This window comes from Gallinula chloropus, assembly GCF_964237585.1.
Source record: "Gallinula chloropus genome assembly, chromosome: 17".
Classification (NCBI taxonomy): domain Eukaryota; kingdom Metazoa; phylum Chordata; class Aves; order Gruiformes; family Rallidae; genus Gallinula; species Gallinula chloropus.
Genome location: NC_140102.1, coordinates 93,824 through 121,195, shown reverse-complemented (window position 1 = coordinate 121,195; position 27,372 = coordinate 93,824). Strand labels below are relative to the sequence as shown.

Here is a 27,372-nt window from a genome sequence, read left to right as displayed (position 1 = left end):
AGGAAGCCAGCTTGGCTGAGTCGGGACATCCAGAAAGATCTTCGGGAAAAGAGGGGAAAATACGAGCTTTGGAAGAAGGGGCAGGTGTCTTGGGCCGACTATAGGAATTCGGTGAGACCATGTAGGGAGAAAGTCAGAAGGGCTAAAGCTGAACTGGAACTCAAACTGGCCAGTTCTGTAAAAGATAATCAAAAGTCCTTCTATAGGTACATTAACAGTAAGAGGAGGGTCAAGGAGAATCTCCAGCCCTTGTTGGATGCTGAGGGAACATTAGTGACAAGGGATAAGGACAAGGCTGAGGTCCTTAATTCCTCCTTTACCTCAGTCTATAATAGTAAAGATGGTTATTCCCTGAGTACTCATCCTCAGGATCTGGCTGACAGAGAGGGGAAGAATAGCACAATTCCCATGGGTCAGGAGGAAATGATTAGTGACCTACTTGGCCAGTTAGACACTAACAAGTCAATGGGACCTGATGGGATTCACCCAAGGGTGCTGAGAGAGCTGGCAGATGTGCTTGCCAAACCCCTTTCCATCATCTACCAGAAATCCTGGCAGGCTGGGGAACTTCCACTTGACTGGAGACTGGCAGATGTGACACCCATATATAAGAAGGGCTGGAAGGAGGAACTTGTGGGAACTTGAAGTAGCATATGTCTGCCAGAAAAATCGTATGAAAACCTTTCTCTTTTTCTGGAGCAAGGCCCGATCACAGCCCAAGCAAACCCCACACTTCAATGCCACACTGTAAAAGACCTCGTAGAGTAAGTGAAAGAATATGAAAAAAGAAGAGAAAGAATATGACAGACTCCACAGAGGTACTAAGCCCCATAGAGGAACTTCTGTTTGGCCCTTATTCCATGCTAACAGAGCTGGTGATTTAACTGAATAGATAGAATTGTTTGGTTAGAGTAGATTAACTTGACAGAACTGAAATATGTCACTGAGATGCTAAATTTCCTCTTTGCAAATGGCTTACAGGTATTGTTACATTTGGCTGTGGTGTTTGTAATTACTGCACCCCAAGATGTTCTTCAAAATAGCACTATTAACTAGGCATCCAAAGACACCTAACAAAGTATAGCATTGCCCCATATGGAATGGAAATATTCTTACCTCTCATTTCCTTCTAGAGCTGGCAGAGTTCTGTGTTGTGGGTCTGAATGTTACAGCTTTAGGCCACGACAGTAGCACATAAACATGTAAGGTTAATGGGTGTGTGTGTGTATGCGTGCACATCTGTACGTGTGTATAGGGATCAGGGTGAGGCTTCTGGGGTTATGACATAATCTGGAGAACAGGAACTAGGTGAGCAGGTGTTGCTCATCAGAAACAAAAAAGGTGGCATTTACTAGGATGGCCTCTCTTACCCAGCCACTCTTTCCTTGCTGGCCCTCAGGGTAACAGGTTGCTGAGCCAGAAAAGGAAAGCTACAAAGGAAGTAACAGTCCATCAAACATTTGAGAGGCCAAGAGCAGAAGCAAACAGAAGATGCTGCAGTGTAAACTGCTTGTTAACTCAACACTGAAAGCAACATGCAGCTCTGGTGCTTCTTTTTGTATCTTGGGGAGAATTTAGAATTGGGTAGAGTAACGGATTCCTGTCTCAACTGAAGTATCTTTCTGACTCGCTAACTGGGAACCACAGAGTTAAAGTGAGATGGGAAGTTTGGTTGTGTGTTTATAAGGAGGAAAATTGTCACTTGTAGTTCCACGAAGTTTATAGCTTCTACATCAGAGGCGTTTGAAATCTGAGAAGTAACAATATATCAGTGCGATCTGTGAACTTTTCCAGTACTCTAGCCAGACAACTGGGCCTTCATACCACCAACCTGTGAAGTTACACAGCTAGCACCAGTGTGTATACTGAAGAGTATAAAGGAGGATTTCTATGTATAAGAAATTATGAAATAAATGATGGTTGTAACAGCAGCATAACTTGTTTATTCTTCTGTGGTATACTCCTTCCCTGTTCCAGTTCTACCACACTGCATTGTGTTATGTGATTTAATATGGATTATAGCAAGTCTTGTCTGGTTTAATAAGATACCCCCAAGTTGGTGTATTTGACTGAAACTTTGAGGTGTTTGAGTCAATCATGTATCTGCTCTTCGTTAGGATCAGTCCTGAAGGAGTCTTTCTGTGACATGCTGCTTGTGATAGCCGAGTTAGTATCATTTGTGGGGAAGTAAGAGACAATCTCTGGAGCATGAGTCTGTTGCCTGTGCAGGCGTTTCTTAGAGGAGCTATTTCACATTATTAATGGATGTGAATTTTATGCAGAAATGGAAAGAAGAGTTTATACTGAATTTAGGTGTTTTGCTGTTTTGTGCGCGAGTTTTCACTGCAGTTAAAGCCTTTTCCCTAATTTGCTGAACATTTAAGGCCTCTCCTTTGGGAAAAACTGAGCCTGTTTCAATACTTACTGTCAAAAAGAATGACTCTGCCATCCCCACCGCAAGGCTGAGTATGGTCTCCAAAGCAAACACTGTTGCATTCCGTACTGGCTGCCTCCCCATATCTCCAGTAGTCAGGATTATTTCCACAGAAACAAGCATAACCTGATTCCATGCCTGCAAACTTTAACAAGAAAGATACATAAGGAAGGAAGGGATGATATTTAAAGGACTGACAGCAGGAGATTGTACGATCAAGAAAGCTGGCAACAGAACACGTGTGTTTTGGAGAAATAAGATTAGTCAGAGGTCCCACCACAAGCTGGTTTTGTTTGAGCTGCCAGGATGCTACTTAAGGCTGATGAAATAGAGGGCAATTAGAGCACCTTGTCACTCATAATTGCAGTAAGCAAGCATACTTTCTCTTGGCATCCTGGCATTATTCCTTGGTTGTTTGCCTAGATTTCTCTGGATTCAGAGATCAAGGTCTCCTGGGGTGGGAGTAAGACCTTAGACCTCTTAAAGGTAAAAAAGAAAGAGAAATGGCAGTTTATGGCTTCCTGATGAGGAGGAGCAAAGGGGCAGGTGCCAATCTCCTCTCTTTGGCAACCAGTGATAGGACCAGAGAGAACTGCACGAAGCTGTGACAGGGGAGGTTTAGGTTGGATATTAGGAAGAGGTTCTTTGCTGAGAGCGTGGTTGGGCACTGGGACAGGCTCCCCAAGGAAGTGGTCACAGCACCAAGCTTGACTGAGTTCAAGAAGCATCTGGACAATGCACTCAGTCCCACGCTCTGACTTGGCTGGCCCTCTGTGCAGCCAGGAGTTGCACTCAATGATCCTTATGGGTCCCTTACAACTCAGGATATTCTACGATTGATCTTTTGTCTTTTTGAAAACGTTTTGCAAATCTATATTAAAAAGATCACCTTAAACTGTTGACTTCGGCAGGAACTGATGCATGTTTGGATAGTAAGTTTATTGGAGGTCTCACTGGTACCAGTCAAAGGTGGTGGCTCTCCATGGTCCTTGTAACATCCTAGATTCCCTGGCACTGGCAAGAGTAACAGACAACAGTCATTCTAAAGGTGTGCCCGGAAACACCCTAGACACAGACCATTTTATGCTCCACCTGGTTACTAAGCAGGTCTCTATATGTTCTTGTCTTGATTTCACAGCATGGGAAACATTACTCTAGATCCTTGTCATATTTTCCAAACATGCCCAGGGATAAATGACAGTGGTGAAATACCATTGTATCATCTCAGCAAATTACCTGCAATACGCTGTAGTTGGTTTCTGTAAGATGCAGTAATACAGACAAGATAAATACCTGGATTATTTCTCCTGACAGAGACAATTAAAGAAAAAAGTAGAGCATTAAATGGGTTCAGAGGTTTTGTGGGTTTTTTTAACTATGATCATGCATATTTTAACAAAGTAAATTAAACACTGTGATTTCTGCCTGATCTTCAAAACAATGTAAGTTCTGGAAGTTTTCTAAACAGGGTATTTGAGAAAGGGAACTTAAACTGGTTTAGGATGGAGTTTTAGGGGGGGCACTATATACTTATAAAGGGGAATTTTCCAAAACTAAACACTGAAATTCTGTTAGGAGCTAAAAGCTTCATATTTTGTATGTACGAAGAGATTCAAAGTGAACAATAGTGCATTTTTAAAGAGAAACATCTATTGTTTATAAGAAAAATATAAGAAAAATCATCTGCATTGATACAACATTACAATGCTCCTTGGTCTCTGTAGGACATCAGAAAGCATTTTTGCCCCTTCAGTGCATAATTTGTCCTCTAGGGTTTTTTGGTTTTGTTTTGCTTTGCATGTTTTATTAAAGTACTGGAATTTAGACATGACTAGTGGAGAGAGGGTGACTACCAGCTCTGTAGTCAGACAATTTTTATCCTTATGCCACATTGACAAGGATTATTTTTTGTCCATCTAACCTCCACAGCTCTGCATAACATGTAAATGCGGTCAGAGAACTGTATGACAGTTTTACTTGTTCAGTCATTTGTTACTTCAGTACCCAGAAAGCTCTGAACTCCCCTTTGCACAGCACTGTTTCAGGTTTTTTGACTTACCAATAGGGTTTGGGTTTTGTTTTGGGGGGGATGCTGGGTTTGGGGTTTTGCAGCCTCTGATGCCTGATTGCATGTGTCTTTGCTATTTTGAGGCTCCTTTTGAACTAGTCCTCTCTTAAACAGGCAGCCCTTCTTTCTATCAGATAACCTGTGTGTTAGTAAACTGCATCTGTATAATTGTACTTTCACATAAACACAAAAGGAATCCAATGATGCCTTTTGTACTGAGAAGTCTTGTACAGGCAGTCCTGAAAGTTTCTCCTCTGGATTCTGGAAGGCCCATTTCTGGGATTTCTTACGCATGTTCATGTGCAGCAGCCATTGAAATAATGCCTTGAATTCAGAACTTCTATTTTTCTAATGCTAACAAAGATGGTTTCGACCCTATTCTTTTGTAATATTAGAGAGAGAGCTTGTAAACTGATGTCAGTTTACTATTAAAATCTGAATCATCCTGACATCTGGAGCAGCTAACAGTTCTGTCTGAGAACTTGGTCCCAGACTTGGGCTATGTTGCCTAAGACAGCTTCCTCATTTTGAGGAAAAGGGTTAGCATTATCTATTAGGGACCAGCAAATGAAATGGCACGTATATGATGATGCTCTTAAAGAAAAGGATTATAGTACCACAAAGAAAAATTAATGAAGTTGGAAATAAAATTCAAGTATGTATATTATTATTAATCATTAGATGTTTCTTCAAATGTTGTTCATAAAATAATTTTGGTTTCTAAGAATGATACAATTTCAATTATAAATGCTTGCATGGAGTTATGGCTTTCTCATGCCCTGCAGCAACATGCATATAAGTACTGAGACTTCAAGTTACAGCCTGACTTAACATACCTTTGGAAATTCCCGTTTGTGGCCCCACCCCAGCCGAGCACAGCTGGGCAGATAACTCTCGAGAGAGCTCAGTTTGTTGTAAAGCGCATGATTTTACTGGCCTGAAAAAGCTTCCTACTTAACCAACCTAGCACCAAACCAGGGTATCCTACAACGCTACATATATAAAAAACAATGAAGAATCAAAAGTATTTCTAGATAAGTAGTTACTTGTGTTTCAAACAATCTTTTGCCGTAAAGAAGCTTGGCGAAAACGAAGTAGTCAATGTTCTGTAATTGCTGTTGGTTTCATCAGTGGTGTCTCACTGCTACCCTACCTTTACTTGTTCGTATCGACTTGTTCTCCTGTTTCTGTCTACTTGTACTCTAGTGCCTAAAAGGTCATCTCTATTGTGCAAGCATGCTATTTTTCTTTCAAGCAGCATTGGACGTAATGAGGTCCTAGCAAACACCAGAGCTTGTGCAGATGCATTAAAGCATGGGATTCATCGTCGTTTTGAGTTCAAAAGCATGTTCCAGCTATGCTCATCTAGCTGTCTTTGAGGGGCCTGCTAGATTTTTGCAATGGTAGTATGCACCTCTATTCTTCACTCACCTGTCTCTGCCATTTTAACACTTCATCAATATTTCAGTAAGAAATAAATTCATTACATGGCATACATGCACACAGGAAATACATTTCCAGTAATGATTGGACTCATGCAGGCCATAACCATGGAGATGCAATGAAGTGGGGCAGCAAGTCTTTCTTTTACCTTTTGGGAGCGTAAGTTATTTCCTTCAAATTTCAACCTAACTTCATTAAAAAGTCAGGAATAGCATTGAAAACAAACTATCTAAAGCATTCAATTCTGAATTGTCCATGTGAGATGCACATGTTCTCTCAGGACTCACCGATGCCTTTCGTTTCTGTCCATTCCAGTCTGCTTAGCAGGCAAGCCATTAGGAAGAGAAGACGAAGAGGAGAAAGAACTAAGCAGCTCCTCCTGGGGTAGCTACAGCTATCTTCTGTGACTGCACCTATCCACCCTCGTTTAACACTGCTAAATTCTCTAGGGCATGTTTACACACGCAGAATGCCAGAACGCATTTCTGAATTAGACTTTCAGTGTTATGTATAAATGTTAGTGAATGAGACACGTGATATAATAATGTAAAACCATCATTGTAATGAAAAATTCTTAGCTGTAGATTCTTAATTATTGCTACAGTGAATCACTGCATGCAAATGTCTCCAGGCAATCAAGACACTTCATGTTGTTGGCACTGTAGTTGTATTATGTGGGTACAGTTTATACATAAATTATGCTCCAGATACTTGTCTTTTCTATTAGTAAACATAATTATGGAAAAAAAGCTTATGTAAGTTTTTTTTAAATAGAATTTCTTTACTCAATTGCTTTCTTGCTCCATCACAAAACTCAGTTCTGCATTCTGCAGCTCACAAGTTGTTTTTTATGGTCCTGTAATGTAGCATTTTGCTTACTGAAAACAGAAAATGGTGACTTTTTTTTTACTCACACAGCTCCATAGACCATGAGGTTTGTATTAAGACTTGGATGGGCTTGTACAGTTTGTTCTAAATTGCTGCAATTCCTTTTTCTGGTGTCCAGTTTCAGTGCAATGCTTGAAGCAGCTGCTACTGGTCAAAAGGACATTTTGTAAATGTAAGTCTGGATTATCTGTGCAAGTAAGTGTCCAAGTTAAAATCCTCTGCTCCCCACCACAGAGAAAATGAGTGAGGCTGCTTTTAAAAAGGACCCTTTGTGTAGAACAAATGGAGTGGAGAGAATTTGCCTTTCAGCTTTTTTACTGATGCCATATTGAGAGAATTTGTTAACATCTGTGGTCTTTAAAGAAAATGCAAATTCTTTCACTTTCAATCAAGATAAGTTTGTTAATTAGGAGGGTCATGTTCCCTAAATAGGATCTGGTGCATTAAAAAGTAAGAGTAAGATGTCCTCCGAATATCAGAGTATTGCATGGTTTTGTGTTATTTAAATTGCACTCCTCAATCTGTACCTTAAAACTAGGTAAAAGTCACCTGACTGAAGGTCAAACTTACGTATTTGTTTGCCCAGCCTGAAGATTTGAATCTCTCACTCATGTTGATAAAATAAGAAAGCTATGGACAAAATAAATTGCTTTAAAACTATTTTACTTTAGTTTTGTTTTCTTAAATTCAAGTAAGAAATGCACTTCTTCCAAACAAAAGTATGCCAACATAAGGACAACTACTCTGATGCTTAACAGTACAAACATAAGTTAAAGAAACAGAGAGTACTTCCACAGATGAAGTTAGGAATGCAAGTAAAGGCATTGATGATTACACTTTAAAAACTGTCTAGTTATGGTTGACTGTTAATATGGAATCTCTTTGATATTTAGGCATATTTTGAAGAATCTGATTCTTACAAGCTCATCCTGGAGAATTCAGGAATTAAAATTTTTGAACATATTGGCATGAATCGTGATAAAATCTCTACATTTTGGATAAGGTAAATAATACATTAAAAATATTCAATGCTGGAAGGAAGCTTCAGGTGAATAGCTTGTGAATTATCTGGTAAAAAAAAAAACAGATGAAAGTCCAGTTTCCAGTTTCACAGCAATGCTAAGTACACGTACCTGCAAGAAATACAACTCTAGCCCAGAGCTCCCATATGTGTAACAAATAACCACTTTTTGCCTACATCCTCTCTAGTGTCTTTAATTCTCGTAAGCAACTCATTGTAATGACACCCATTTTACAAGCTAATGATGGACACATAGGTACCTTGTAAAAATTTAATTCATAATCTCCTACTCAGTTTTGTTCTCTAGATTTTAATAAATGAATGACGCATCCCTGTGGATTAAAAAAAAACTAGCAGTACATTGTACATTTTGAGTTATTCTGTCTGGTATTAATTGTAAAAAACATAATCCATTAATTCTGATTAAATGGAAAGGACAGCAAGGGAGAAATGATTCAGTAAGCTTATCACTAATTCTAGAGACCTGTTGAAAATATTGCTCAGTCTGCAAATGAAAGTAAGATGGTTTGCCTTATCCTAATTTCTGTTTGAAATTAACCACCCACTGTTGAGTAACTGCCAAACTCTGTTCAACAGAGATGCAGGCCTAAAAAGATGCATGTTGCTCTTACTTCTGCAGGAGGGAATCTCACAGTATTTCCAATATATTCCATCCTCATGCTCAGCAATATAGCACCATGGGCTGACATCTCCATCAGGGTTCCTGAATGAGGAAAAAAAGGGAATGAATGAAAAATAATCAAATATTTAAAAAAACCACCCACATAAAAATAAAACTTATTAGTGCCAGTGTCATCACTATTTTTACTCTAATACCTATTAAATATTTAACCCATTGGACATATATACCATGAAAAACACTGAAGTGGTAAAGAAGTTCAGATAACTTTGGTTCTTACAGTACATAGCAAGCATAAAATTTAGTAATGTCTAACACATAACTTCCTTTGCCTTTTAGTCTAAAAGGTGCAGAGCTATTTCCAGACAGTATTGAGATAGAGGAAGAATTTCAGCCCCAGATCCTGTGCATGGATTCCTTAGACTCCTAAACTTGATTTTTGCCTTGGTACAAAATAGTCCAGATTCCAACTTCCTGTATCTATGATGACAAAAACATTTATCCAATAAAGTCACCTGGGAAAGACCGAGGTCTTTTCTTCCCCTTCAGCAAAGCTGAATAAATCTGCTCCAGTGATCTGATATTCATGGATGAGCTAATTCCTTATGCGTCCAATATTATTCTTTGCTGTTATGTAGCATCATTTACAAATGCATGCCTAATTTGTCATTAGGTATTTAAAGGTTTTTTCCGTGTACATTTTGAAACACTGAAAAAATTAATTTAAGAGAATAAATTGTTACTTTGGGCAGTCAGGTTGAAACATGACCTTTTCTTGTAACTAAGGCCCACTGCAATCATTTTATCATGTACTTTGCAATGAAGTTATTAATGAGACACCCTTACACTGGAGTATCAGTTCTGCTGCTTGTTGCCATTTGGGCATATTAAAAACTTGTGGGAGATCCAATTTTAGAACTGCTGGGAACGGTTTTTGGTCAAATAACTGAATGCTGAACAGAGTTGATAGGTTGAGTTCAACCTATCTCACAAAACTGCTGCTAGCTAGTCTTTCAAATAGGCTAATAAAAGCAGCAGACAAGGAAAGCCTAAAGCTAATGGCTAAAGAAAGCAGAAGACTAAAAGCATGAAAACTTGTACTCAAAAAATCACACAGTTTTCCTTGTTTTCATGGCAATGGAAATTTGGTGATTACACCTGCATAACAGAAATCAGATGCCTCTAACTGAATCATGGTTATGGCACTCCATATACAAATGCCTTAAAACCCAAGGGAATAGCAGAGAAATGTGATTAATGTCTTTAAAAACCTTTGCCTTGAACATCAAAAGTGCATACAGTTAGAAAACAATTGTCTTTCAAAATCTCAAAAAACTTCACTCAGCAAAATTTCGTTATGGCTGAGATGAGGTTTAGTGGAGCATTATGAGGCATTTCCATCTTAACAGGGTGTCTTGCAGTAAACAAAGTATTCTACGTAAGAACCACCCATGGAGAGATAACAAGCTTCAGATTAATGCTTGAAGTGTAAAATTAGATTATCCAAATCTTGTCCCTAAAAGTGCCTCAAAACAATGCATTAGGATTTTAAAAAGCTTTGTGAGGTACGTGTTGCCTCAGGAAGGTGAGATCAACTTGTCCATTGCCACCAAGCAAATGAATGGCAGATAAAAGAGCTGAAAAGGCACTATCTTCATTCAGAAGGCCTCAACAAGATTTGCATGCTGAAGATAAGCTCTGACACTCTTACTTCTCAAGCCTTATTTTCAAAAGAATGTGAAGTTAAAATGCATCCGTTAGTTAGTTAGGATTATCATGCCATACATCTGTGGCCCAAGTGACAAGGCCTAAGGAAGGAAATGGCGAACCTTCCAGTCAAATTTCAGAGAATCAACTAACACCTAGCAGACTGAGATTAAAAAACCGTATTGGGTAATCACACAACTTCTCAAGTTTACACACCAGATTATAGGCTTCTTGATCCTTGTAACACCAAATTCTTATTTGCTAAGTAGAGTGAGACTCTAGTAAGGATTACTTGAACACCTGGATAAACATTTACTTTGCCATACACATTTTTGCATAGCTTGTACATGTTTCACTTTGTATTAACATAAGTATTAGCCAAAAGTAAAACTGTGTAGATGCAGTCTATCCATGATATTGCCACACAGCAACAATTAATACTTTTGATACTGCTACTCGCATCGGCGAGAATTCGGTGGTCACTAGCCTTCTTACAGCTTCATGTTAGTATGCACACTAAGGGACACAGTTTCTGTGTTATGAGAATTGTTATGCATTTGGTGGTCTTAATCTGAGGAAGATTGTGAAGTTGGTGTGAAAAGTTTTTTATAGGAAGACAGTCCTTCCAGTGTTCACATGGCAATCTGACACTAGACAGCTTGATGGTTTTATCTGGCTTCCAGGACACTTACTAAAGAGAATGCTCAACTTCATGGAGTTTCTCTTGTAGATGATCTATTTTTGCTTGCTCCTGTAAAATGCTGAACTGATTGAAAAAAAGACTCGGTTCAGAACTTGGCATTATTATGCTTTCTCCTTCTGTGACTGAAAACAGAGTCCACCAGCACAACACATTGATCAGCATTAGCTTGAAGCAATACTGGAGCCACTGGAAAAGATCCTACACGAGTCATCTTCTTTCCAGTTCTTCACCAATGTTATTCAATGAGAAATATCCTCCCGAGTCAAAGATTCTGGAAACGCCACTGATTCCTTTCAGCAATGTGCCCATCTCTCTACTGCATGTCAAAAGACCTCTTTCCTGTGCTTTCTTATTTACTTTCCATTAACTGGCTGACTCTGTCTCTCTCATATTTTCTTCAATGTCTATTTCTGATTAAATACAGAAAAGTTCTTGGATCAAGAATGAGGGCCTCTGTTTGTGAGACAGCAATTGTCCTGAACTCCCATGTACTTGCTTTGCCTGATTTATATTGCTTACAGTGAAACAATTTCAACACGAAGGTGACATATGTATAGGCTCCAGCCTAGAAAGCCTATAATATGCTAAGTCAAGGCATCTTCCAGGAGAATCAGGTGTGATTTGAATCTTCTCACAAAGGACATGTTAGAGCTTTTTTTGCTATGCCCCAAGTAACTCAATTCTTAATCTCTTGGTTTAAACATTTCTGTCCCCATTATCCAGTAAGAGACACCACTCAACTTTACATGCATCCTAGATGAGCTGATAATATGACTGTTTAAGGAATGTATCCATCGGGTTATTCTCCACATTATTGCTATTTCCATTGCAAGTATTAGAGACACATAAAGAGAGGTTGATCAGTTCTTGAAAGACAGAAGTTCACGCAACTTCCTGATGAACAGCATGAGTTAAATGTTGTGGGTTGAAAAATAGCCTGCAGAGCCTAAACATCTCTGAACTTTAGTTCTTACTTTGTTCTGAGTTCTATTATTGAGGACTTTTTTAGAAGGCAAGCAAATGAAAATAGATCTGCCATGGTTTGACCTGCATTGTAACCGTTGACAGTTGAGCTTCTGAATTCAAGCAACAACTCTAAAGTCATTGAACAACTCATGTTCACTGAGAATTTTTAGTGACTACATCTACATTTTAGTGACCTTTCATCAGTACAAAACTCAGAACCAGACTTGTGAGTGAGGATAAAAACCATAATGCACCAGAGACTCCTACAGACACACACTAGTGCTTCTCTATTTGTGACTTGGATTTTTTTTTTTAAATTACCTGCACCTTTTCATTTAAGAATCTCTAGTCTTTCTCGGTTATGCCAAATTATATGCTGTTATGTAGTATTGCACTTTGGGTGGGAGCTGGGGTTGAAAACGTTTGTCTACTAATGGTGCTTTTAGATCCAGGGTACTGATTACAGGATAAACCAAAACCTGTTAGATATCCATGGTTCTGACATCCTTCACTGCACGACAGATAGCTTCCTAATTTTGTGTCAAATATTTAAAGTAACACTGGATATACAGGCAATGTTAGTAGCAATAAGATATTTCTTACCTGCAGTAGTTATGCTCTCCAAGCCCTCCCTCCCCATTGGGATATTTCAAAGTGTTATAAGGATGTTCAAACGTTTCATTCCAAAAAAGACAAGGTTTCCCTGCATACTGGGAGGTCTGGTTCTGAGTGCCACGATAGTCAGCCCCATTTGCTGTGTAACATTCTGGGAAAAAACAGAAATTGAAAAAGAAAGAATGTACGTAGGTAGGTTTAGTGTTTGGTTGTTCTTCCCTTGTCCTCCATCCCATCCCCAAGAGACCATGTTTCCTTTCACTAACCTGTTTCCTGCACTGTTTAGGCAACTAAAGATGCTACCTGAAATAGAAGTTTTCTCTCCAGTATCTAATGAAGATACTATGATTTCATTAGTTTACTACACAATGTATAAGACAGTTTGGTCTGAAGAGCACTGAATACAATTAACATCCATTTTCTGAGTAAGTATACTACATTTATTGCTGTTTACCCCGCATTTTAGTTATTAGGATCAATCTGTAAAGTCTTGTTTTTCCAAAAATGAAATTAGATTATGTTATCAGTCTGCCACTTACCAGAATATTACTCAATCTCATGCCAGTTTAACTGAAGTCGTGAATAGGGTTCTTGCAAACACTGACATTCTGATTTAGAATAATTCTTCGGCATTTTTTTTCCCTCTGGATTGAATTGCCTTTGGTAGAGTAATCTCAACGCTGATTTCCCACTAAAGCATTTATGCTTTCAGATTAAAGCTTAGACATCAGTGTTCCTCTGCCACGTTCATATTTTCTCCCATTTAGGTTTGCTTTCCTTGCTTCCTAGTACTCAGCAAGTTACAGAACAAAGCAAATATTCCTCTGGTTATTAAATACATCATCCCCTTCTCATGCTGCCTGGGTTTCTTGTGTCGTATTAATGACATCTTCTGATCAAATAAATATTCATATGTATGAACAATTTTACCTTTACTAAAAAGGCAAAACATTTAATTCCATTATGCATGGGAAAGGTTTGCCCAGAGAGACTGTGAAATCTCCATCCCTGGAGGCATTCAGAAGCCATCTGAACATGGTCCTGGCCAACATGCTTTAGGTGACTGTGCTTGAGCTGAGGGGTTAAATAAGATGAGCTCCACAGGCCACTTCTAACCTCAATCACTAGTTATAATTAGTGTACCATAAATAAGTCCGTCATGTTTGTAATTCATACTTCATAACATTTACCATCTGTGCATTTATTTTAAAATATTATTAAAATACAGTAGCCCGTAACAGAATGAAAACTGCTGCGTTACATTGCTGTGAGTGTTTCTTTGTACTGAACAGCACTGCTGAGGAAAGTCACAACTGCATCCTACCAGCTGCAGGCCTCAGCTTTATCTGATAGTGGTCTCTGTAGAAACCATGTAACAGCTGCAGAGATGTTCTACCGCCCCAAGGGAGGAGGAGAGTGCTGTGAAGTCCAGTACTGTTCTCAGGTGTCCCTCATGAGACCTATTTTGCAAAGCAAGGCTAGAAAGACCTGTGTGGCTGTAGTTGGAAGAGGAAAAAGAAACCAAATCATCCCAAACTTAATCCTGATACTGAGTACACCTCTTTTGTATTAGGAATACTGTGGGAGAAGGGAAAATGCATTATTAAAAGTCATGCCTTTGAAATTAGTTTAGTCTGGGCCCACAAAAAGATATCAGAATTGTGCAATTATCATGATTATTTCAGTTTTATTACACAGGAGATGAAAGCTGCTGGTTTTGTGCCTTCACTGCACATATTCAAGCCTAGGCAAGTTAGGATTTCTATTTAATGGAATTCTGTTGCTGAAGGCACACAGAAGAGCTGTCTGCACAGCCATTAATGTATCCATGGACAGAAAGCTGTCTAATTTAATAAAAACAAGCTTCGAGTCAATACTCCTCCTTACTGCAATTTACCTGACTGCCTTAGCTCTGCAGGTGAGCTACATACATTTACTTGAAAATGCAAATCAGTTTTTCCAGTGTTCAGGCCACCACAGGTATTTCCATAAACACATGAAAAAAACTCCATTTTGAAGTCACCACAGTGTTATAACTCTCTTCAATACCTCTCCTGCTTTGCTGTTCATGTAAAAGTTTTTCTATGTTATAGCTCAAAAATGTAAGTCGATGAATTTGGCAGAAAATAGAGGAAAACATAATCAAACTGGATAAAAAAAAAAATTGCAGTATTAAGTATCAGCTGTGAGAAGTGATAAACTCATCCAGTAAAGTTGTCTACTTTAACTTAGTGCTATTACTTTTTCTTGCTTCTCACTGCTAAATGAGGAGTGGTGATATGTACTAACATCTACTCAGAAATGCAAGGAATGCTACAATACCTGAATGTGATCTGGCACACAGACTAAACTGAAGTTAACATCAGCCCATGTTAGGCTCTGCTAAGACTGGCCCATGTTTTAACTTGCAGTAGCAACCGTGTTTCATTTTCATGTCAGCTTTTTGTTCTTAAGTAGATTTTCTTCACAGTTCATCCCGCTAACACTTTAAGGCCATTGCACAAAAGGAAGAGTGAGAACTCCCTTCCTCTTAGCTGTAGCTTTTTGTTCCCAAGAAGATACCTAGCTGTAACAAACGCTGTATCTTTTGCGCTAGCAAGAGATTGAGGACAAATGTGTCAACTGAGTTGTTGTGAAGCATCCCCGGCTTCTACAGTATCTAGATGTGAAAGAGGAAGGCTGTGAGATACCACATAAAATAATCGATTATCCTAGAAAAAGTGAAACAAAAATGTAAGTTATGGAATTTAGCAGCTGTTATCAAATGAAACAGATACTTTTTTGAGTTATGGGACATTTTCAGTTTGTTAGTGATTAATAATTTTGCTATAGGATTGGAGAACAATCGTTTCAAGGAAATATTGGCATTTAAACATCAGGTCATCAGTCCCACATTTATTTTGAACAATCAGCTGAGAGATCTGCTGAGACACATTTTGTACAGTTTTTTATAAAAATCTCAGTAATGTGGCTACAAATCTTTCAGCATCTTGGCAGTAAACAGTTGAATTCTTTTATTTATCACACAGGGCGATATCACCAAATTTTGCCACTCAACAGCCAAGCCACTACATTAGTGATCTCATTACAAAATTAATATTCCCAGGGTGTCAAACATACAAAATGTATGTTTCATCTGCAGACAGACTGCTGCTGACCTCTCCATTTCAAATCTGTAAGTCCTAAGCAGTTCTGGAGGGCAGGAGGTTAGGAACCTCTGTCCTTTTACCACTGGCACAGTAGTTCTGTGAAAAGATGATCTTAAAAATGTTCAGCCAGACTTGTCCACACAACACTAAAAGCGGCTTTCTACATAAAAGTCAAAAAAGAGTGGACTGAACACTACTGATAAAACTCTTGGGCTTACTCAAATCACCCAATTTCTCTCTGGTAGATTACGATCCTGTAGGAGGGAGGGGAAAATAACCCCACCAACAAACACAATGACCAATAACCTCCTCTCCCTTACTGTTCTGGCACCCACTGGATCCAACTGCTTTGCATTGGTTGATACTTCCTTGTTACTCTAGACTATGAAGCCCTTTGCTCAGAATCTGAGTCAAGGAAATTAATACCAGTTCTACAAATTTTAGCAAGCCTTAAAGTTTTGTAGAACTATGGTATGCTATGACAGAACTTGCACTGTATCCAAGTCCTCTCTGGGTGGCAAAGACAAACAAGGGAAGAACAGGAACTTTGTGTAGGCTAAAGCTGACAGCTTCATAAAAAGCATCAGAATGCCACTGTGCTTGATACATTTGTCACATGGTTTCTGTTCATGCACCTAAGGCTCATTTTAAACTATCACGTCAACCATAAATCTGTATTAAATCATTAGGGGTTTAGACAGTACACAGAAAAAGCAGCGACCATTCGCATCTTGAAGTCTCCCAATCTCCTTGGATTTCCAAGATCTTAGTCAGCTGGGTTTCAGACATAGTGTGAAGTAGAGGCTTCCTTCAAACCCATGATTAAAATCAATGCCTGTGATGATTTCCCCCTATTAACTGCCTAACTACCTGCTGCTTCTATTGTTTCACAGGGATGACTGCAAATAGAATTAATCAGAGCCAGAACCACTGCAGTGGTTCTAGTCAGGGAAAGCCAAAGGTTCCAACAGGTCCTGTCCAGCAAAATGCTTATGAGCCTTAGGGAGAAAACACGGAGAGCAGCATGTGATCGTGACTGTTTCACTTTCGGTGCATCAGATGCCACAGTTGACAGAAAAATTAGTTTTTTTAAAAAATGAAAACTAAGACTAAGTAAGTATGTATTGAGTGGCAACCGCCAGAAAGAAGAACCAGAAAAAGAGCCCGAGAATGGTTGTCCACTACGAGTGAATGCTCAGTGTGTGATACAGGTTCACAATTAGTTTTATTAGAGCCAGATCAACATTTGGAAGATCAAACAGCAGCTGTACCAAAAATTTTTTCCATCTGTCTCAGTTTCTTCTTCGATGTAGGGACCTTACAATGATCATTTATGCCTTTGTTACTTTGGGACTGTATGGCTGCCTGCACTCCACATGGGCGCCACTGCAGGATTCTCTGAAAAATTAAGGTAGTGCAGAATATGTCAGACTCTTTACTGAATGAAGCACTGATGACAAAGGTCTGACATTTTAGAGTCTGCGTTGGCTTCCAAATATTTTTGAAAATGGAATTCCAAATACTGCTTTTAATCTCTTAAGTCCTTAATAGCAAGAGGCCCAGTTACCTGAGAAACTGATTTCATGCCACCTTACCACAGAAAAATAATGCAAACATTTGAATTTTATCTGCAGTCTTTTCTGTACAAGTGAGATGAGCAACAAAGAAAACAGCTACTTTTCAAACGCGCTTCCTTTTCTGGCTGACAAGTGGGAAATAATGTAAGTCTTCTGAACATTCTTCAAAGTCCGTATTTTCTCAGAGACATATACTTAGCAACATTACAAATTGCAGACTGAAGAAATTGAGGTTTCAGGATGGTTTAAATGACTTCTTAGAGTACTCTTAAGATTGGGGCATATAGGTACCTTTTGAGATCGAAAATTCAGAATGACAAACTTGTAACCATTTCATCAAAAGGGGGAGGGGAAAAAAGTTACTCAAGTTATTTGTTTGCTTTAAGTTCTGGAAGCTACTTGGAGTGCTGACTAGTGGCCAGAGAGATTAAAGGTTGACAGCAATTATCAACCAGAAACAAGCCTACCCAGCTAGAAATTTTCCTACCAACTACTGCCAAACAAGAAACAAGGTTTTCTTTTTAAAGTCTGCAAACGAATGAAAGGTAAATGAAAGCGGCTGCTAGTTAAATCTTGGGTTTCATCATAGTGATGTGATAGCCAGAACATTAAACGTTGTGTAAAGCTGGAGCAAGAAATAAGGGTTCCTTGAATTTACATGCTATTAACTGCCTGCTCAGTACTCACTTCTTTTTGTGACGGCCTTTCACAAGAGTCAGAAAAGTACTTAAGCAGAATATAAAGATAAGGAACGAAAGGTGCCAGGTCCGATAACAGGTAGGTGTCAGTTGCTTGATGTGTATGCTTACCTAGTGTTCTAAGAAGTTTTAAGTTATTTCCACTCTATGAAAACCATTCTAGTTCTTGCTAGAGATTGCAATTCAAGCACTCCTCCTTAAATGAAAGCACTGTATCTAGGTGCAGATGGCAACAGTTACAGGCACTAACCAGATGCTGCAGTCTCTAATTTGATCGAAAGGGTATAATTAGACAGCAGAAACACTTCAATGAGAGAGTAATGCACAGAGGAAAGGACAGAAGCCACTTAACTGATGCCAAGATACCCCAGCGGTAACAGAGGCAGGGGCCCGCGGATGGAGGGGGCAGAAGACCAAATTACCTTCTTCAGATGAGAACATTTTTGTTTCCCTATGGATGTGAATAGGGATTCTATTATCATAGGTTGCCACAGTTATTCATGTGGGAACACTGATTAAAACCAGAAGAAGCTTCAGGAGATCAAAGAGACAAATATGGCTTCTGTGGTCATTATTAAAAATATTTTTAGCAGTGCAATGGTTTCCTTTGAAGATGCAGTTTTATCAGTAAAACCAACAGTTCATTTGCATACTATCATACAATTGGTCACAAAATAATCTCATTCCATATTATGATGCAAAATAAATGCTTTAGGGGAGTGTAAGGCTGGTTTAGACCTACCCAAGCCAAAAATTAAGGCTAGTATTTTCACATTTCGGTACTTTACTATTCCAAATAGTTCTAAAATAACAAAAGTCCATTTTCAAAACTAGCAGGCTTGAGTGTTTGTGCTGTAACCATGAAAAAAAAACCGCAACACAACAGTTGATACAAGCTACAGAAAAATGCTCAAGAAAGAATGATCTTTCTTTAGAATGGCAATTTTCAAAATTGATAGGAAGTAACTCCCCGTTCGGTACATCAGGCAGTTAAATTCTGATGTCACGCTATGGGGGCACTTGGTTAACTCCTCATGTCTCCTCTAAGTGTAGGGGCACTCTGAATGTAGTTTAAAAAAATCATCTCTCTCTCTCATTCTACACATCCACTGGGATACACACATACAATTTTTTTTAGGTCCCCAAATGCAGTAGTTTTTGCTGATCAGAACTAGATTCTTATTTAGCACCAGTCCAATACAGAGAGTAGTCACAGTGAATAGTCACCTGACATTTGATCAAACCTTGACTTAAGCATCTGTCTGTCCTGTAAGAATGTACATGCCTGGGAATGTATAGACATGTGAAGTTCTGTACCCTTGCTCCCTGGAAAAGCGTGAGTTGTTACATATGTGAACTTGCTACTCTTGTGCAATTGATTACTAACCTTCAATCTAATTTTTCATCACTTCTTATTTTTTCTTAAAAAAAAAAAGAAAAAAGAAAAAGGTGGGGGGCTGGGGGAATGCTATCTGACTGGCCAGATCCTCTCCAGAATATGTTGGAAGAAGGCAAATTAGGATCTCAGCATGAGAGGTGGTTACCATTATTTCTAATGCTTAGAACTAAGGATTTTGTACACTTTTCTTTGTATTCATACAACACAAACATGGTATATTAGCCACGGCTTTGCAGCTGCTAGCTGGTCCTCATCCACAAGATGCCAACACACTCGCTTGTCTTGTGATTATCACTGCAAGTAAGAATGCATGATGTGGCCCCATAAGAATTTCTGTTCCTTAATATACCCATTTGTTTTCTTTCTTTGAGAAATTTTAAAACTGTTGTTCCACTGTCAAGCATGGCAAACTGAATCCCTTTGGAAATGTTATCAGGATGGGCCATAGCTACTGTGTGGATGGAGAGAGTGGCCAACTGCACAACCATTATGGTGTGATATGACAAAAAGCACAAATTTTGCAGCTGGCAGCATGTAATCCCTGTCTTCTTCCCAGTTTTTTTTTGGCTCCATCTTGCCTAAATCCATTCACATAACTCTGGACTTTGAGTTACATGTAGAAGCATGATATACTGAAATATATGACTATTTCATTTTCTCCCTGTCTGATTAGAAATGCTTTTTTGACTATTTCCATGACAATTTCTTAAGCCCTATCAAGTAGAACTGCTTCTCTGAATCAGCAAGACATATATAGAAAAAAAGATGATCAGAGATGCAAAGTTTGTGAGAGAAGGCTGAAACAGCAGCTCAACAGAAAGACTTGTGGGAAGAAAACCAAGGACATGGTGACCCAGTGTTGCTAAATGGAAAGAAAATAGAGAAGGGAAAAGACGACTGATCATCATATACACTTCTGATCAGGAAATTAAGCGAACACTATAAATACAGAAACTAGAAATAAGAACTTACTGCACTGAGCATATAAAATAACATTTGTTCACTGCAACTAGTGTTTGCCAATGGCATTTCCATCTCTTTGGCCTTGTAATACAAAGCTCACCAAACTTAGAAAGTCCTTTAATGTTCGGCAATCTGTTCACCCATCTCTTATTTCTGATTCACTTGAGAAATGTGGCATGACTGAAGTCCGAATGCTGCAAATGCCAGTGTTTGGATTAATAGAAACTTTTAGACGTCACACAGGGAAGCAGAAACATTCTGTGAAAGGCAGTACAGTACTATGTGAAAAAATGTCTGTCAACTCACTCTAATTTCTGTCAGTTTGAAAAATTTTAATTTCTGGAATTGCCTCGTAAAACGTTTCTCTCCTTTCTTAGAAAACGATGGTGTAGCACAGCCTGTATTCTCACTGCATTTTACAAGAAGCTTCTTCAGACATGCATTTGATTAAAAGCAACAGGCAGCACTAAAAGCATACAATATGACAAACTGCCTTACAAAAGAAATATTATGGTTTGCCATTTCAGAATTCTGCTGGTTTCAAGTGCAAACTGACCCAGTTGACCCTGTTTTGGTCCTGGGGGATTAAGGGTCAAGAACTAGATCCTGAGGTATGGTTTGTGCAGATTAACAACTCTGTAGATTTAGTACATGCCACACAAATTATAGGCCCATATTGAAAAGTAGATCTGCACTGTTTTCAGGTTCTTTAGCAGAAGACACATAGAATCATAGAATGCTTTGGGTTGGAAGGGACCTCAAAGATCATCCAGTGCCAACACAGGTGGACAGTGGTTTCTAGATCCATTCTCCTTTCCTGCTCCTTCACTTAGAGGCACTATTTTAACTTCCTCTCACCCCAGCTGCTTGTGCTCGGGCATCTCCCATCCCCTTCGGTGGCTGCCAGTGCACGCAATTAGAATTTGGCTAGAGGATGGAAGTGCAAGTGCATAAACAGAATCGTCTCAATAGCCTATGAACCAAACATTCACAATGGGACATATCCTTCACTCGCTGTCATGCAGGCTGCTGAGAGAGACACGGTCACATATGGAGCGTTCGCTCCACAGTTTTGCTGAGAAACATTACTAGAAGACATAATTCAACTTAAGCAGAGGAAGAAGTACCTACTGCATGCACCAAACGTGTCCTAATGGGAAACAAACTGTTAGGCATGATCTAGATACGTCCCTGCCTAGGCAGCCCTCTACACGCAGTTAGTTGAAAACACTCTCGCATTTTAGTCACTTCAGATAACTTCTGAGAAGTTGTAAAGTTTACTTTTGGAGTTCTCTTTCTGATAAAAGGCTTTTCATGCCCTGAGAAAGCCTATTTTCCGAATCTAATCAAGTGTATCTACAAAAACTTGATGAGCAACTATCTGTTCATACCAAAAGCTAGTAGAGCATATATTCTATGTTATAAAGAATAACAGTTATTAAAATATGCAAAATGTATCCAGGAGGACTGTATATTCAATGGCTGTGAGATTGTGATTGTCAGGAATGACCACTTCAGATCTTGGGAAGCAGGGCCAACATTTATCGGAGGAAAACCGTGGTACTGGAAATCATCATTAACAACAGAGATGAGGACAGAAGGGTGCAGAGAAGTGTTAAGTGAAAAAAACCCACACTAACAGCTAGCAAGTGTTCAGGCTTCCCAGATTCCTTGGTGAATGAGAACCTGAATGGTCAGAGGAGTCCATACTTGACATGGAGCTGGGGCAGCTCACTGCGGCCAGACGAGATGGCCACCCTCCCAGCCCTGGCTCCGCAGCCCCAATTCTGCCCTGCTCTCACCGGTTATTTCATGTCCCGGTAAGCGTACTCACCCCCCACGCTCCCCTCTCCCTGCAAATGCTTCTGTTCTGCAGGTGTAGGTCCCAAACCACTTCGATAGAAAAATGTGCTGCTCGTCTTCCTCTTACCTCATGCTCTCACACGACTTCCCGGGCTCTCGGCTCAATGAGCACTCGGAGATCCTCAAACACCCTCACGCTGCAAACTGCACACGAAAATACCCCCTGAACATTCGCACGAACAGCTTCGAGCCGCGCATCAACCTGGCGATCAGGAAGGGACGTCGTCGCCAGCTCTCGGGCGGCCGAGCCCGTACGCGGTAGGCAGCGCGCCAGCTGCAAGTCCACGGAGTTTGGGAAGGAACTTCCCAGCTCCCTCGCCGTTCAGTCCTACGAGGGGATCGGGGAGCAACCCGAACGCGCCCCCCTCCCGGCTCTCCGCGACGCGTCACTCACCGGAGAGAACGGGCTCGCGGCAGCAGCTCAGCGCCAGCCCTGAGAAGGCCAGGACGGCAGCGAGGGCGGGGGGCTCCATGGGCAGCGGCCGCCAGGCCGCACGGCGCTCGCAGACGGCAGCCCCAGCGCTCCGGGGGCAGAAGTAGTCAGAGACAGCCGGGAAGAGCGTAAAGTGCGGGAAGCGGCGGCCCTACAGCATGTGTCCTGTAACTGCGCCCCGGCGAGGTGCCGAGTGGCAGATGAGGGATCCTATTACCAGCCATGTGACAGGAAAGGATAGAGACCAACATCCCAACCTGCTGCAGCGCGGGACCGCAGAACTGCTGCTTTTACATTTGACACCGACAGGTTTGGGCTGCTGGTGCTCGCTCCGCGGCCAGCACAGGGGCTCCGCGGAGCCCTCCCCCTCAGGCAGGGCCGCCCCGCCGTCAGCGAGCCAGTGGCTCGGCGACCTCCCCCACTCCCCCCACCACGCTCCTCCGCAGCTGCGGTGACCCACGTCTCGCTCTCGTAACTCCACCCTGCCCTCTCGCACCCAGTTCCCCGCTGAAGACGCCGAGCAGGAGCACGGGAACTCCTCGGCCAGCAACTGCCCCGACCCCGCACTCGCCCTCCGTCAGGCTGGAGCCGCGCGAGTCTGCTCTGCTCATTAGACGAGAGCGCGCAGGTGCTGCGGGTCTCTCATCCCTTGGAACAGAGAGAGCCGACGGCGGACGGATACCCACAGGGACAGAAGGCTACGATTTCGTTCTAGTCCCGTCCGGCTCCTGCTCGCGCACAGGCACTCTGCGCGGGTGTGTGGTGCCGCGAGCGCGCGGCGGGAGGCTGCGGCCGCACAGGGTCCTTCTGAGGGACGCGACCGTGAGTGGCTCCGCCAGAGGCGAGGTGCTGGTGCCTCACGGTGCGATTTAGAGCGTCGTTTTAAACGCGTGAAACGGCACCTCCCGCCCGACAGAAACGACTGGAGCGTGGGGCCGTGCGGGAGAAAACACCGACACTTGCCGACCGCGTGCCCGAGCTGCAGAGGCCCCACCCGTGCCCGCCAGCAGCAGGCGGGCGCAGGGCCTCACACAGATACCCACAGACACGCAGAGGCAGACGCATGGGCCTCACATAGATACCCACGGATACGGAGACACAGGTCGTTCGCAGGGCGGACATGGGGGGACAGGGACATAAGGACCCGCGTGCACATAGACCCATCCGCACTCTTGGACGCACGCAGACACAAGGAGACACACTCACGGTGATACAAACGTGCAGAGAGACGTATCACACAGAAACACAGGGCAGCTACAGAAAAAGTGCAGTGTTGCTTTCTGAGAATGGTGAACACAGGTGCAGAGAGATAGCTTTCTTTTCCAGTTTTCCCCTTTACATGTAGACAGCCAAGGACAACAACCAAACAAAACCCCCTCAAGGTGCTGCGTGAAGCAGCCATTCTCTGAACTGCCACAAAGGCTGAGGAGCTGACCTGTGAGACGTTTCCACAACGGCAGCACCTCGCAAAAAAATAAATCCACCAGGAAAAAACGACAACAGCAAAAGACACGTGCAGGAAGTTACACTTGCTTTGTCATAAACAGGAGGGCAAATGCTCTTCTCCTGGTAGCAGCTTCAGGCCATTGCTATGTAACAGGGCGGTACCTTCAAACATATGAAAGGGAGAGAGCAATTTTGCTACTCTGAAAGAGGAAAACACAGAACAGAGTTTCTAGGCTTTAACTGTTGTATCAACACGCACTATGGTCCATCTCAATTTTAGCATGCAGAAACCTCCCATGATATACATCTGTGAGGTTGATTTTGAGGTGAAAAACTTACTTAAATTTCTTTCAGCCTTTGCAATATATATAAAAAGCAGGGAAAAGGATTACATACTGTCATGGCTTTACATGGGATATTTTAGTATCACAGCATAATGATGTCCCACATTCTTATTTCTTTGAACTGAATTTATAATGTAGAATATTTAAGTTGATGAAATACTGAAAAACAATAGCAGTGTTCTATTAGCTTGCTGTTAGGCTTTTTTTTAAATGGCAAATGCAAAAAATGTTTAGTTCCTCCTCACACAAAATACAAGTATGTTCAGTTATTTGGCTCACAAATTCTGCCAAAGTTCTTGATCCTGAGCTTTGGTTGCAGAAGAGCACTGCGAGTAGACATGATTTTGTTGCCACTGAATGTGTGTGTGTGTGTGTGTAAGTATATGTGTGTGTGCCATGCACGCCCAATGTGTGTGTATGTATAAACTAGAGAAGTGGAGATTGCTGTGATGGGAGAGTTACCAACCAGAAGGAACAGCTTGTGGTGTTTTTTTGTCACTGCTTTGTTTATGATGGGCTAAAATGAATAATCCTGATTCATAGAAATTGACTGTGTTCTTAGATTAATGTAGAATTTTTTTCTGGAGGACTGGAGTTCTAATTCATTCCATATATTCCGTTCCCAGTCTGAGCTACTGACATCAAGCGCTGCTAGCATTCTTTGCAAGTCATTGTGTGTGCATGCAGCACTTCCTTGTGGTACATGCCGTCCGACAGCACACAGAGATTCTGTACTTTGTGAATGACACAAAATTCTCCTCTCAAGGACTGGGACCCCAATGTGTTACCTGTTCACACAATTTTGATTCCATTTCATCTGGCACTCTGTTCCTTAAGAACACTGGAACAGAGAAAGCTTACAAATTTTTAACACTTTATTGACAAGGAAGTTCACCAAATCGATCGTATGCCCCAAAAAGGCCAGTTTGGTCTGCCAACAGCCCTAGGCAAGATCACCTTCACTCATTCATTCTGCTGCCCACTTTCACCAGTCAGTGGCTTTTTTTTTTTTTTAAAGCTGTAGCACACTGCCAATGGAGAGCCAGTTTATTGCCAATGATCACTCCCCGGTGTTCTAAGGGTTTTGTTGGTTGGTTGGCTTTTGGGTTTTTTTTTTACAAGACTCTTTCTGTTGCACAGTTTTGTATTTCAACTTACTGTATTCATGACCACTTGTTCTCATTTTGTGATTTTGTGCTTGTGGTTTGTGGGCTCCATTTACAAACAACAGCAATAGCAACAGCAACAACAGCTAGTAAGTAATGAATAATTTTACGCTTCATAATGCATGGTCTAAAGCATGTCTTTCAATCTCTTTTGTAACCATTATAATGTAAAATCTGTACTGTTTCACTCATCTAGTTTTCCTGTACATTGGGCACACATAGTTTGTCCTTGCTTTTTGAAATCACCCTGATTTTCCAGTAGTTTATGAATTAGAAACATCAGAAAGCCAGACCAAACAATCTGCAAAAGCTAGCAATTCTTCCACTATCTAAAAAACTCGTACAAGACAAGAATGATTTCACAAACTCTTTGGGATGTGTGCAAAAGCAAATGGTGACTTTTAATTTTTTTTTCTTTTTTGGTAAAAGGTTTCTGTACAAGTACTTCTGAAATGATTTTTAAATAAAGATAATGAAACACACTGTATCAGTATGCATGTTGCAGTTATTTGAGGAAAACATTGCAAGTTTAGCAAAACATTTCCAGTGCAGGTAACAGATTTTTTTTTGTTTTGAAGATGGACTCTAATTGGACAGTTGAATAAAGATGGATTTTTAAAAAATCATTATAAGTTAATTTGGAAGAAAAGGTTTAATTTTTGCCATTGTTTGCCGTCATTGCCAAGCTGTGTGGTGTAGCTGACACACTGCAGGGAAGGGATGCCATCCAGGGGGACCTGAACAGCTTGGAGAGCTGGGCCTGTGCAAACTACATGAAGTTCTACAAGGCCAAAGGCAAGGTCCTGCACATGGGCTGGCACAGTCCCAAGCACAACTACAGGCTGGGTGGAGAATGGTTAGAGAGCAGCCCTGAGGAGAAGGACTTGGGGATGCTGATTGATGTAAAGCTCCACACAAACCAGCAATGTGTACTTGCAGCCCAGAAGGCCAACCATGTCCTGGGCTGCATCAAAACCAGCGTGACCAGCGTGTCAAGGGAAGTTGATTCTCCCCCTCTGGGTCCAGCTCCAGGATTGTCAGTACAAGAATGGTATTAAGCTGTTGGAGCGAGTGCAGAGAAGGGCCACAAAGATGAGCAGAGGGTTGGAGCACCTCTCATTATGAAGACAGGCTGAGAGACTTGGGCTTTTTCAGCCTGGAGAAGGGTCCAGGGAGCCTTTCAGTCCCTAAAGGGGCTTACAAGAAAGCTAGGAGGGACTCTTTATCAGGAGTGTAGTGACAGGACAAGGGGTGGGTAATGGTTTTAAACTGAAAGTAGGTAGATCTAGATTAGAAATCCTTCACTGTGAAGGTGCTGAGGCACTGGCACAAGCTGCTCCGAGAAGGTGTGGATGTCCCATCCCTGACAGCATTCAAGGTCAGGTTGGATGGACCTTTGAGCAACCTGGTCTAGTGGAGTGTGTCCCTGCCCATGGCTGGGGGATTGCAACTAGATGGGCTCTGAGGTCACTTCCAATCCAAACCATTCTATGATTCTCTGATTTTTCTGAGTATTCTCCCATCTCTCCCTCTCCCCTCAACCCCAACTGTATCCTTTTAAAATTAGGTCAGAACCAAAACAAAAGTGCCACTTTGAGTCTGTATTACAAGATTCATGAAAATCTAAGAAGAATGGAATTTTTAAATATCTTTAATATATCTCCCTCCCTACTAAATAAAAAACCACCAACAATTTGCAAATTCAACCCAACAGACCATCTGACTGCAACCACTTTCACATATACCTAAATCAGCCATACATGGCCCCAAGAGAAGGCAGATGTTCCCCTCATAATGGCTAACATAATAGGCTAGGATTCTTTTCATTTTATCAGCTTCCCAGTAAAAG

General features: G+C 41.1%; 1 protein-coding gene across 1 annotated transcript in view; it reads right to left on the bottom strand.

The window, feature by feature from the left end:
- The window catches only part of KREMEN1 (kringle containing transmembrane protein 1), a gene marked incomplete at both ends in the record, with an annotated part of 28,984 nt that extends 6,377 nt beyond the window's left edge, over window positions 1-22,607 (bottom strand). Inside the window, 5 exons of the mRNA XM_084271808.1 lie at window positions 2,426-2,579; window positions 3,324-3,448; window positions 8,487-8,578; window positions 12,474-12,636; window positions 22,529-22,607. Coding sequence (XP_084127934.1) covers window positions 2,426-2,579; window positions 3,324-3,448; window positions 8,487-8,578; window positions 12,474-12,636; window positions 22,529-22,607 — 613 coding nt within the window. The remainder of the gene's footprint in view (window positions 1-2,425; window positions 2,580-3,323; window positions 3,449-8,486; window positions 8,579-12,473; window positions 12,637-22,528) is intronic.
- Between the last annotated feature and the right edge of the window lie 4,765 nt (window positions 22,608-27,372).